The sequence below is a fragment of the Ascidiella aspersa genome, chromosome 6, assembly GCF_963924565.1.
Source record: "Ascidiella aspersa chromosome 6, kaAscAspe10.2, whole genome shotgun sequence".
In the NCBI taxonomy this organism is placed as follows: Eukaryota; Metazoa; Chordata; class Ascidiacea; order Phlebobranchia; family Ascidiidae; genus Ascidiella; species Ascidiella aspersa.
Window position 1 is genome coordinate 19081883 of NC_139452.1, and position 12317 is coordinate 19094199.

General features: G+C 36.5%; 1 protein-coding gene across 2 annotated transcripts in view; it reads right to left on the reverse strand.

Annotated features, from left to right (window-relative positions):
• LOC146140615 (E3 SUMO-protein ligase PIAS1-like) overlaps positions 1–12317 on the reverse strand; it is a 44054-nt gene that overhangs the window by 17462 nt on the left and 14275 nt on the right. For both annotated transcript variants that reach the window (XM_083393100.1, XM_083393101.1), the window contains exons 5-7: positions 10268–10412; positions 10053–10116; positions 9811–9972 (exon numbers count right to left, since the gene is read on the reverse strand). In XM_083393100.1, coding sequence (XP_083249226.1) covers positions 9811–9972; positions 10053–10116; positions 10268–10412 — 371 coding nt within the window. The remainder of the gene's footprint in view (positions 1–9810; positions 9973–10052; positions 10117–10267; positions 10413–12317) is intronic.

Consider the following 12317-nt stretch of genomic DNA (forward strand, 5'->3'; position numbering starts at 1 on the left):
AAACTCAAAAATTAAAAATACAATGAGCAACAATAACTTACGACACCTGTCAAAAAGTATTATATTTTGATTACAGTAACAAGGTGCTAATAGCAGTCATTTCAAAGTTTTGAAACCCGAAAAACGAAAATAAAATTAGATAGGGTTTGCTGGTTTTACTTTATGCTTTTACCGGGTCTTATTTGTCAGGGTTGATATATTTTGAACAGTATTTTCAATTTGGTGCTTCACCCTGCAAAAGCAGATGAGACCCAAATTTACCTGTTATTTATTGAGCCTGGCCCAGTTGAATTATTTTGGGATAAATAGCAAAATTCTTGCAAAATTCAGATTTTAAATGTTTTCTCAAATTTTGAGCACCTTAAAATATAAGAAAAGGCACAAACTATTTGTTTTTGTTTCAGATTGTAAAAATTATCTCTTAAGTTTACTTGATTCTCTAACATTTGGTGAACATTTAAATATTCATTACATTAATTGGTATAATGAAACATGAACACACATATGTGTGTTTACAACTGAAATCTAGCCCTTCTGAAGCTTCTTTTTGACCAACGATTACGGCTTACATATCATTAGTATACCGAAAGCCATTGCAGACTCTTCACAGAATCTGTCGATCAATGATGCAAGCAGGGCAGACTAGAAATACAACTAGCCTGCAGTGAGGTTTGAACTCACGACCTCCGGTCAAGCTGGGACCGTCGCTCTACCAACTGAGCTAGCGAGTCCAGAAACAACCATACGCCAAAGCTTGCTCAATCTGTTAGTACAAGCAACTTCAATTGAAGGGGATTCACAGTACCATATCATTATCCAATGAAACATGAACAAACATATGTGTGTTTACAACTGAAATCTAGCGATATTGATATGGTACTGTGAATCCCCTTCAATTGAAGTTGCTTGTACTAACAGATTGAGCAAGCTTTGGCGTATGGTTGTTTCTGGACTCGCTAGCTCAGTTGGTAGAGCGACGGTACCAGCTTGACCGGAGGTCGTGAGTTCAAACCTCACTTCAGGCTAGTTGTATTTCTAGTCTGCCCTGCTTGCATCAGATTCGGTGAAAGACAGATTCGGTAAAGAGTCTGCACCCAACAATAGGAATTTCAGTTATTTATATATATCAATAATAAACAAGAGAAAACATCAAAAAGCAGGAATACAAAATATATACAAAACACATCTCAAGAAATTTGGCAGATAAACTCCCATTTCTTATAATTAATTTGCGGAGTGTGAAATGCACATAAAGGGCGTTAATAATATTTCATAGTAGTACTTATATTATATTTTGTAAAACATACTAGTTTGTTTGACAATCCCTTGTAACAAGTAATTAAGTGTACTGTTTAAATATCAGGTATGTCTACCAAGAGCTTTATTTCTAGATATGGCTTGTTGGTAAAGAAATCTGACTCAAAGATAATTAAGGCTATCATTTCTTAGAATAAGTTTTTTCTTGGCTAAGGTCCTGTGCGAAGCATGGCACACTGTAATACAAGTTTTACCGCTGTAAACAAGAATAAAAAAATGTTATATGGCTACCAAATAAATACAAAAAAGGAGGCTTTTAAGGCTCCCTTAAAAAGAAAAAGTTCCTGACTAGGGTTGGTTTGGATTTTATTAACTTTATATATATATATCCGGGTATATATTCTTTAACCTAACTGGTTAACAGGAAAATAAAAATCATGTTTTAGACTATCGATGATTGAAAACACCCAACAGTAACAAAGTTTAATGTAAACTATAGTAAAAGCCAGTATGGCAGAAAGCTGGTGACAATGTCGGCTGAAAAATCTGACAGAAAACCAAAGAAATTAGTTCAAAAAAAATATATATTTACATTTTTAATTTTTTTTTAAAAGATCGATTTTCCAAAGAAACGTGTTCTTGTTCTAAGCATATTCAATCCAATGTATTTTTAAAATGCTGAATATGTGGGAACATTATGTACTAAAATTGGCAGGAAATAATTTTTTGTGCCAGTCTGAAAAAAGTATGAAGCATGTTGTTTAGTGTCATAAATTTAATTATTGTATCCCCTTTGTGCGGAACTAATGCGTTAGGCCGCGGGAACTGCCGTCCGGGTCGGCTACCCGTCGCCATGGTTTCCCCTCAGGGATAGAACTTTGTGTGAATTTTGCAGCCTCAGTTTTCCCGGCGCTGCGTGATATCTTTGTGTGCGATTTCGTTTTGGATTGCGTTGTGTTGCATCGTCATTCGTCGGGTGGATACCGAGAGAATCGGACGCATTTTGAGGACAGTTTGCAATCTTGTTGGTTAGAGACAAGCTGTAGCCTTATGCAAGCACTTGGTGTGCATGGTTATTTGCCGTATACTGATTATCGTTTTGTCCAATAAACGTCTTGCTCAAGAAAGTAAAGTCATTCCTATCCTTAGCAGCTACTTTGGGGATAGTGTCCCGAACTAGTCAGCGACAATTGGGGGCTAGTCCGGGATTTTAAAAAAGGTTTGACTTAGAGACCTCTTCAAGACGTAGTAGAAATGGACAAGATAGTCGAGGCAGGAAAGAGCATGGGACTTACAGATGATCTGGCGAAGTTTGTGCAGCAGCTGCAGCAGGCCGCAGAACGTGAAGAACGTCGCTTGGATTGCGAAGGACTGGCCGAAGTAGCTGACAAATCCTGAAAAGCAGCGGCCGAAGAAGCTGAGAAAGTCCGCGAAGCTAAGGCTGGCAGAAGAAGCTGAGAAAGACCGCAAAGCTAAGGCAACCGCCAGGGAAGCTCAAAGAGAAAACGAGTTTCGATTAGAGATAAATCGGTTGGAAATTGAAATAGCTCAACTTCAGCATCGGAGACCAGTCCTATTAAAGCTGGTCGAATTCGAGAACAAAGAGAATAACAAGAATACTTCTGATAATAGTAAAGAGAAGACTACGAACCAAAGGTCTAAAGATAGACAACTCAAAGTGGACAAGCAAGTAGAAGCATTTAAAGATATGCCTACCACAGGGATATGTGTCACAAAGATGCAAAACACAGGCACTTTGCATCCGTCGCTTGTAGCGAAAAATGTGATGAACAACAAAGAAATTACCGCGCCGAGCAAGGACAGCTCGGGAAGCTTGGTCGGTGGAAAAGTGACCGAGGAGAGTTCTACGGAGGAAGGTCAGTTGTACAACGAGGCATTGGAAACGTCAAACGAAAGTTGTTCTGACGACGCTAAGTTGTACATCAAGCTTTCGAAAACGGAAAACGAAAGGTGTTCTAAAGACGCTCAGTTGTACAGCGAGGCTTTAGAAGCGACAAACGAACGTAGGGTCGAAGACGTTCAGTTGGGCCACGAATCATTGCAAGCGGCCGACAATTCAAAGGTATTGAAGTGCGTGGAAGCAGATGATGTTCGAAAGGCAGGAAACGGGGTCACACTTTGTACCTCTTATTCTGAGGATGACGTGGAGCTGGAGTTCTTGTGCATTGCGGGTGGTCTACGGGCGTTTTCGAAGGTGGTTCAGGTTGAAAGCAAGGTCATTACGCCGATCAACCTCAACAGGATGTTTGACATGTCACCGGTTGCCAAATATGTGTGGCCCTCTCCGGACAGAGACAAAATTAAGCGGCGCGCGTTTAAATGGGTCATGGCGATGACCAGAGTTGTTTAAAGTTAAACGACTGTAAATGTGCATGCAACGTTTTCTCGTTTGTTTTCATTTCGTGATCTTTACAATTTTTGCTTTGAAATGTATGTATCGTAAGGTTGCTTTAAAGAGAGGTTAATATCGTCTCTCGTATGCGAATTTGCTATACGGTTCTTGATTTTGCTGTTTTTCTCAGATTGGTGTCTCGCTAAAATGTATACATTGCAAAGTCGTCTTAAGTTGGGGTAAAGTGTGGACTGTAGTTTTTTTGATTTTTGCTCGAAATTTGTGTTGTAAATTTATTGTGTGCCATCACGAAGTTAACTTGGGTTAAAGTGTGTATTGTACTTTATTTTTACTTCGCTTTAAATTTGTGATTTGTTAAATAAGCCAATCGCAAGGATTGTCTTTAAAGAGGGGGTAAATGTCACAAATTTAATTATTGTAGCCCCTTTGTGCGTAACTATGTTAGGCTGCAGGAAACTGCCGTCCGGGTCGGCTACCCGTTGCCACCGTTTCCCCTCAGGGATAGAACTTTGTGTGAATTTCGCAGCCTCAGTTTTCCCGGCACTGCATGATATCTTTGTGTGCGATTTCGTTTTGGATTGCGTTGTGTTGCATCGTCATTCGTTGGGTGGATACCGAGAGAATCGGACGCATTTTGAGCACAGTTTGCAATCTTGTTAGTTAGAAACAAGCTGTAGCCTTATGCAAGCACTTGGTGTGCATGGTTATTTGCTGTATACTGATTATCGTTTTGTCCAATAAACGTCTTGCTCGAGAAAGTAAAGTCATTCCTATCCTTAGCAGCTACTTTGGGGATAGTGTCCCGAACTAGTCTGCGACATTTAGCAAGGAAAAGCCAGTGTTTGGGATGTAGATTGTTTATTAGTTTAAAAAGTACTAAATTTTTATAGAACTGTTGTGTATTTGCAGTTTTCCTTGATTTTGGCAAATACAAGTAATCATGATAGTCACCATTCTTGTTAAATAGACAGGTATGGCATTCGCATGGGCATAACGAGGATGCACTTGCTGTTCCATCTAAGGCCTAAACTATATTTTTGGCTGTTTTAATTACGTAAAAGCAAAAAAAAATTCGCGCTCCACGCAAACTTCGGCCTCGTTTAGTTTTGGTTGTGTCTCTGAAGCATATCTATTCAGCCAAGAGATATTATGCATATTATGGCATGTTGCACTTCACTGTGTGACTCTAATTTTGGCAAACAATTTCTATTGACTTGGATTATAACAGACTGTTATTTTTTTATTAAAAATGTCTCCCAGTTTAAAAAAAAATTTCTCCCAATTTTAAGAATTTTTTTCTGGCTTTTCAATCTGATTTTAAGCTGCAAGTGTACACATGAGTTCGCTCCATAACAGGTTATCTATGTAACAGTGTTAGAGTAAGAAAAGCAGACATGTGCACCCCCGCCCCCCAGGCTGTACTTGAGAATACCCCCATATGTATTTCTTTATGTCGCAAAAAAGTTTGCGCTTGGTCGCAACTTTGTCCTAATTCATTTACTTCTTAATAATCTTGTTTATCACCTAAACATGGCAAGGTTGATACATTGCTTTGACGAACACATCATTTAGGTTTTGGGGCAGGACCAAAAAACGAAGAATTATCGCCAAAAATGCTTGTCACCAGAAGACTGGCAAGATTCTGCCAGCCTGGTAAAAGCCATAGAATAAATAAAGAACAAATTTTGAATATGCACTTTCAATGCATCAATTTATGTTTTTTTTTGTTTTGAATATGCACTTTCAAAAGCATAAACAAAGGTTCAGATTTTGAAAACTTTCAAAAAGTTTAGATAATCAAGTTTTTTTCACATTTTGGACCTTAAAATAGTATTGACAAACAATTATTTACATTGGGTTATGGTTTCGTATTGGTCAAGCCAACGCGCTCAAAGTTAAGCAGTTAAATCATCAAAATATGGGAGTTCTCCGGTTGTGAAAACTTGTTAAATTGGCTCGATGGCAAATAGTACAATCACATATTATTTGTAATATATATAATAACAACGAATATGCTTACACTACACAAAGAAGCATGGCAAATTAGCTAAAAAACATTATTTTAAAATGGTAAAAAATTTTAAGTCTAAAAACAATTGCCAGTGTTCTCTGCTGAAGTTTATTTGAGCAAAAACTTCATAATCTATTATATAAATCATGGCATTTAACTGATAACTGAACAAACATTGGAAACAATTTCCAAAACAGAAGACTTTGTAGAAAATTTTCCTCACAAACTTTATCAGTTTTGGAGGCATGACTTCATTGCTCACAATGCCCAGTCAAACGACAGTTACTTGCAAGAACAATTACCTCTCAATATCCAATTGTTATTGGCAGAAAAAAAATATGCAGAAAATTATTCAATTGTCTTGCAAGATGCAGTAAAAGATGACCAACAAGCAGTCCATAATACATCCCTTTGTTGTATATTACAGACCAGGAAGCTTGTCATGCATTTTAACTTCATACAAACTTAAGATTGTTTGAAACATGATTAAATAGCAGTGCAATGTTTTAGGAAACACCTCATACAATCACTTCGAAGTGAAATTTATATAAATCAATGACACTACTTGACAGATGTCATCACATCATAAAAATAGAAAAAATTCATTGATTTGATCTATGACAAGAGGGACTAACTTTTTTGTCACATCTCATTAAAAGAAACCATGGAATTTTAGGCGTTTAATAGTGCCCAGGACTACTAGGTACTAGATCTAACCCACAGTGAGTAGCAAATTCAAACAACACCAAAGCAACTGTATAATTTGCATTTGCAAAAGCACATATTCCCAAAAAGTCATTTTGCTTTGTGGATCTTGATTAGGAGACAGCATTAAATTAGCTATTGCAATTAATGGCACACAAAGGTCTCACTCTCATACAGCGGTGAAAGATCCATTGTATGGTAAAGGATAAAGTCCATTGTATGGTAAAGAATATCCCTTTTCAGCAAAAATCTGCAAAAATGAGTGTTGGTGGTGGCAATTTGTAATACATTTCTATTGTGAAACAGGTAATGTCAAATTCAAATTTTTGCATCCCGCTGGTCCATCCCCTTCATTTGCATATCCTTTAACTGAATATTCTTTCACCATTACAAAAGCAATCAAAGTAACATCAAAATACAATTGTTTCTAAAAAAACAGCGATTTTTAGCAAACTTGTGGATAAAAACTAAAAGGTGAAATCCTAAACTAAGGTAGAAAACAATTATTTCGCTGAGACTCTGATTTGTTTAATTTTACACTACACAAGATATTTTGCGCTAAGAAAACGACATAATAAAAGCTTACTAAATAATAATGGTTCAGAACGGTGGTTGTAAAGCTTCTATAGAAGAATTACATTGCAGTCCCCTGATCAATTTTTAGATGATTTATGGTCCCTCACAATATGAAGGACAATCACGAAAAAGGTGATTTTAAAGCAAAAATTTATTCCCAAAATCCGTACAGGACAGTTTTTGAATCAAAACCTTATCTCAGAGATATTTTTGTTGCATTTTTGTTTGCGACGTTCATTTTTATCAAGCAAACGTTTTTTAGCACATTTTTCTGTGAGATGCGATTTTAGTAAAAATTTTCTGTTAGAGGTGCTAACATTTACACCTGGGGCACAAAAACACACTTAGGTTTTATCTACCCTCGATATATTCAGTGTTTTTTTAAGGTGTTTTGGGGGACCGAAACGGCCCCCAAACTTCTCCAGCGATTTCCCCAAAACCAAATATGGCTATTTTTTGGTATTTAAATGAAACACTTGCGGTCTCTTAAAACTACTTAGCGGTCACCCAAAGCAAACCTTAAAAAAAAACCCTGGATATATTATTTGTACTGTCAAAGTCAACATGATTTTTCGCATAATGGCAGCTAATGTTGTACTCTTTTAACACAGCAACACTTTCATTCCACAGCAAACATATTGTTTTCTTGCCGACTTGAGTGAAAAAGTACTTGGCCATCCAATCCTTGTTAAATTTGCTACTTACGTTACTTGGGAAAATATTGATTGTAAATTCTAACTCTAATTTGGGAACACACAATAAGACCTAAAGCAGAAAAATTCAAATACTATAGTATTAACACCGACGACATAAGTCAAATACATCAAAAACAGCTCCTCTGGTAATTGTAATTGTTAACCATCGTTTCGGCAACCTATACAAGCCGCCTTTGTCAGGGTGAATGACACTGAACGCTCGTAGAATAAATGGAAAGCAAAAAAAGGAAAAAAGCAGAAATAAACGCGAGCAACGAAACGATAAGAAAATAATTAGCGACTGCCTCTAGTCCTTCAGCAGGTGCTTGTAGCATGCAGAAAGCATCACGTCAGTTTTGACGTTCATGGTGTTACCCTTCTTATGGATGTTCCACGATTCCAAAAATAATCTTTTCCTGTAGTCTGATTCTCGTGCTATTATTGAAGCGCCACCAAAATAAATTTGGTGGCTTCGGGAAACACTTCAATAATAGCAGAATAAGTCCTAAGTTCTTTGGTAGAAGGCCTAAACAGCCAAAATAAGGCCAGAGGAATATCCAGAAAATCAAAAAAGGGGGAGTGGTCCGAATTTTTAACTTAGGGAGTTCCCCTTTTTCGTCTATCGTTAATGAATAATGACATCATACACCAGTGACAGGTACAACATCATAAACCAGTGACGGGTATGGCGTCATAAAATAGTGATTTGTAATGAAGTCATAAAAAATAATCAGATACAACCAATCAACGTCCAGCCAAAGCGAACTATTATGAGGTAAAGCAAACACGTGGGTGGAAAACGCTTAGTTTGCCATCGTTAACTTCAGATAAAAAACTAAACCAAGACGGTGAGGAATGCGTAATTGATTTTGGTAGAATCATGTTTAGACTATCAGCAGGGCATTTTCAAAAGTTTCATGTAGGGGATCACACTAAATTCCAATACTGTCTCTCGCCACCTGCAATACTAAACAAAAATCGGTTTTCCTGGGGGGTATAGTGCTCCGAGTGTGCTGAATCAGCTAAAATACAGCGTGCGGTCGACAGAAAATAAGTTGTGTCAATCACACCCAAGGATAATTACAAAGGAATTAGACCCAAACCTATTGAAATAAGTCCAAAAACAGTTACATCAGGAAATTTATCCACTACCACAGAAATAAGTCAAATGGCATAATAAAATAAAATGCATATTCTTCTTCAGAATAAGTCAAAAAACAGAAAAAAACAATCTGACACGTTGTCACAAATTTCATTATTGTAGCGCCTTTGTGCGGACCTAATGCATTAGGCCGCGCGAACTGCCGTCCGGGTCGGCTACATGTCGCCTTAGGAATAGGACATTGTGTGAATTTCGCAGCCTCGGTTTTCTCAGCGCTGCGTGACATCTTTGTGTCGATTTCGTTCGCTATTGCGTGGTGTCGTTTTGGTGTGATTCGTCCGGTGGATACCGAGAGAATCGGACGCATTTTGAGCACAGTTTGTAATCTTGTTGGTTAGAGACAAGCTGTGTAGCCTAATGCGAGCACTTGGTGTGCATGGTTATTTGCCGTACTGATTATCGTTCTGTCCAATAAACGTCTTGCTCGAGAAAGTAAAGTCATTCCTATCCTTAGCAGCTACTTTGGGGATTGTGTCCCGATCTAGTCTGCGACACACGTGCTTTGCAGCCTAGGGGAATTCCTTATTTGGCCTTTTTGTCGGACAAATTTTAAACATAATGTTTTTTTCATACATATTCCTTTATTTTGTTAAAACCTTTTTGTTCACAGAATGAGAAAAAAAACTTAAAAACAACCTTGGCAGATATATTCTCACTGATAAGGTGTGAAAACACCCTTACAATGTTACTTTTATGTTATCTGGTTACCCAGTGAACTTATCCAGACAAAGAATAGTTATGAATCACCTCTAAATTTGTTAAACGGATGCCTGCTATCCTATAGTACAACCACAGGGTGTCACAAACCAAGCCGTAAAAACACTAATCCAGTACTAAAATAAAACAAAACAACCACATTGCTAAAAATTGTGCAACATTACACATCAAACCACATTTTATCAGTTCTACTTTGTAACAAAAGTCAAGTTTGAAAAACTTTGCTGTTGTTATTTGTGAAAATAGCCTATTTAGAGTAATTTAATAAATAAACCTGCTACTACTTACAAATATTCTAAATCAACATTACAACCTTATTATGATCTGCGGTCCATCTAATGTCCATTGCATTTTTAGAATATGGTGATGCATAACACAATGTGGTGATGTTGATGGGTTGACTTGGCCTTTTTGGTTCCACCCCAGCCTTGGTTGGGGGAACAAACGGGGGAAGACTGGCAGATATTGAATTTACCTGCAGAAACAATTTTTCTAAGTTTTATTTTTATTTTTTTTTATTAGTCATTTGTCCAATTACTAAAAAACATTATTTACCTTTACAGACAGATTTGGGGGAAACTGGTCACTCTGTTCTTGTGAAGAGTCAAGTATACAAAATCTAAATAGAAATGTCTAACATGTTTACATTATAGTGTTATAATTAGTTTAATCTTATCAGATAGAAACAACATTTATGATCTAAGTAACAATCCAAATTAATTGGTAATCTAATTTGAAAATTTGAGTATAGTTAAAGAATATTTAGAAACCTGAGTTGTATTTGGAGTGTAGTATGTCTGGCTAGATACTTGTACTTTTGATCATGGCCAGGTTTACCTCCTCCTCGTATCTCAGCAATGTGATGTGCAGAAAGCTGAAAATGCACTCGTTCTTCCTTCACCAGTCGATTTGGTACTAAATTTTAAAGGAAGAACCAAATACTGTCAGAAAAGTGGTGTCTAACGTCATCACATAACTAAAATCCACTAGGTGTTTTATAATGGTGGCAGCTTTGTTTACCCAATGTTTCACCAACAATAGGTATGTTCCTAAATTAAGTTTATAATATGTAAAGTTTCTAAGTTTTTTGTGTAAGTGTAGCTTATTTAATTGGAAAATGCAAGGTAGACAAACAAAATACAATATTTCTTGAACACAGTTTTGATTAAGAAGTAAAAAAGGCTGTAATATAACAATTGAAAATATTTTCATTGCAAACCCTTGACAGGATCTGAAAGATTTAGTTTGTTTGAATAGGCAAAAAATATAATTGCACAATTTTGTGTATGACCATTGTCTATGGCTTTATCGGTTAGTTTGAACAAATGGCATGTCCTAGCTCTTCCAACTGGTTTTAGGCGGCATGCAGAATAATTTATTGATTAAAGCTTCTCCCTACATTTGCCAACAAATATAATTTTATCGCAGGTCACTATAGATCAGGGATTGTTAAACTTTTTATAACGTGGACACGCTAAAACATTTTTTGGGTTCGCCTGGATCAGGGATTTCTAAAGATGATATCATAAAAAAGAATAGACTTAACAAACCTACTGTTTTCGGTTCAACAAATGTGAACTGAAATAAAGTCTAAATACATTTAGGGTGTTTAAAGTAAAAAAAAAATATTGTATACTTATATTTGAATCCAAACTGGATTGGTATCCATTTATATCGGTTAATTGGAACCAATATATTTTCTTATTTTTAATGGATGGTTGCACCTAATTGTACATTCGGGAGTAGCAAGTTTGGATAAAAGCCCGTAGTGGTGGCTGCAAATGTATAGTGCTTGCTTTTGCATCTTAATGGTCAAGTATTATCTATGCATGGCTGGCAGTAGTAATTCTGCATATTATGATTAAAACCCTCCCCCACCCAAAAAAAAAATATAATTAAGTTAAAAACTAATTAAATATACTACGATTTAACATTCTGGTTTCATTATTCTACATTTGAAACCTAATATTCTAGAATCCCCTGGGATTCTACTTTAAATATTCCTAGAAGGCATTAAAGCGTTTAACTCTTTTCTCTTTCCATTTTATAAATTACACAACAAGATTTTTATTTGGGTGTTATTGGCCCCCTAAAAGGAGTCTACATACGCATAAGCACCTAGGTTAAGCAGTCTTGGCAAGTGACGATTTTTACTTAACCAAACAAATGGTGCCAGTACAAACTATATTGTTGTTCTGTAACAATGGCAAACTTTTGCTTTTACACTACCAGGCGATTTGCGCTTCTATACATACAATAATGGTTTCAAAAATATGCTTTGAAACGGAAAGCGAGAGATCGATCGGTACCCATGAAATACCATTGTAAAACAAGCATTTTTGTACCGATTATTAGTCGTCTTAATTTGCAAGTTTTTTCACTGGCTTAAATTCGCAAATTAATCTTGGCTGCTGTTCAAAAATGCTGATTTAATGTCCAGAATGTCCACTGATTATTATCATTAGAACAACCAATTTTCCATCCTAAGATTTTTTGAGAGTACCATAAAACTGCAAAACTTAAAATGTCAAGAAATGTAACAAGTAGATTTTTTGTGCCTTTTGTGCATTGAATCTTTAACCACCCTTTTGGCTACAAGCTGTCTTGAATATTTGCTTATGTGTCTGTTGTCAATTAACTTTTTGTTAGTGAGTCGCCTGTAAAAAAGGTTTCGGAGCACTGCTCTAATCTAGTGGTTCCCAACACATGGTTCGCGCAACCCCAAAGTTGGGTTGCCTGATTATTTTTGGGGTTTGCTTGTTTTAAAGCATATTGTATCTTGGGCGAAAAATAACAAAAATTTAAAACGTGAAGAGATCA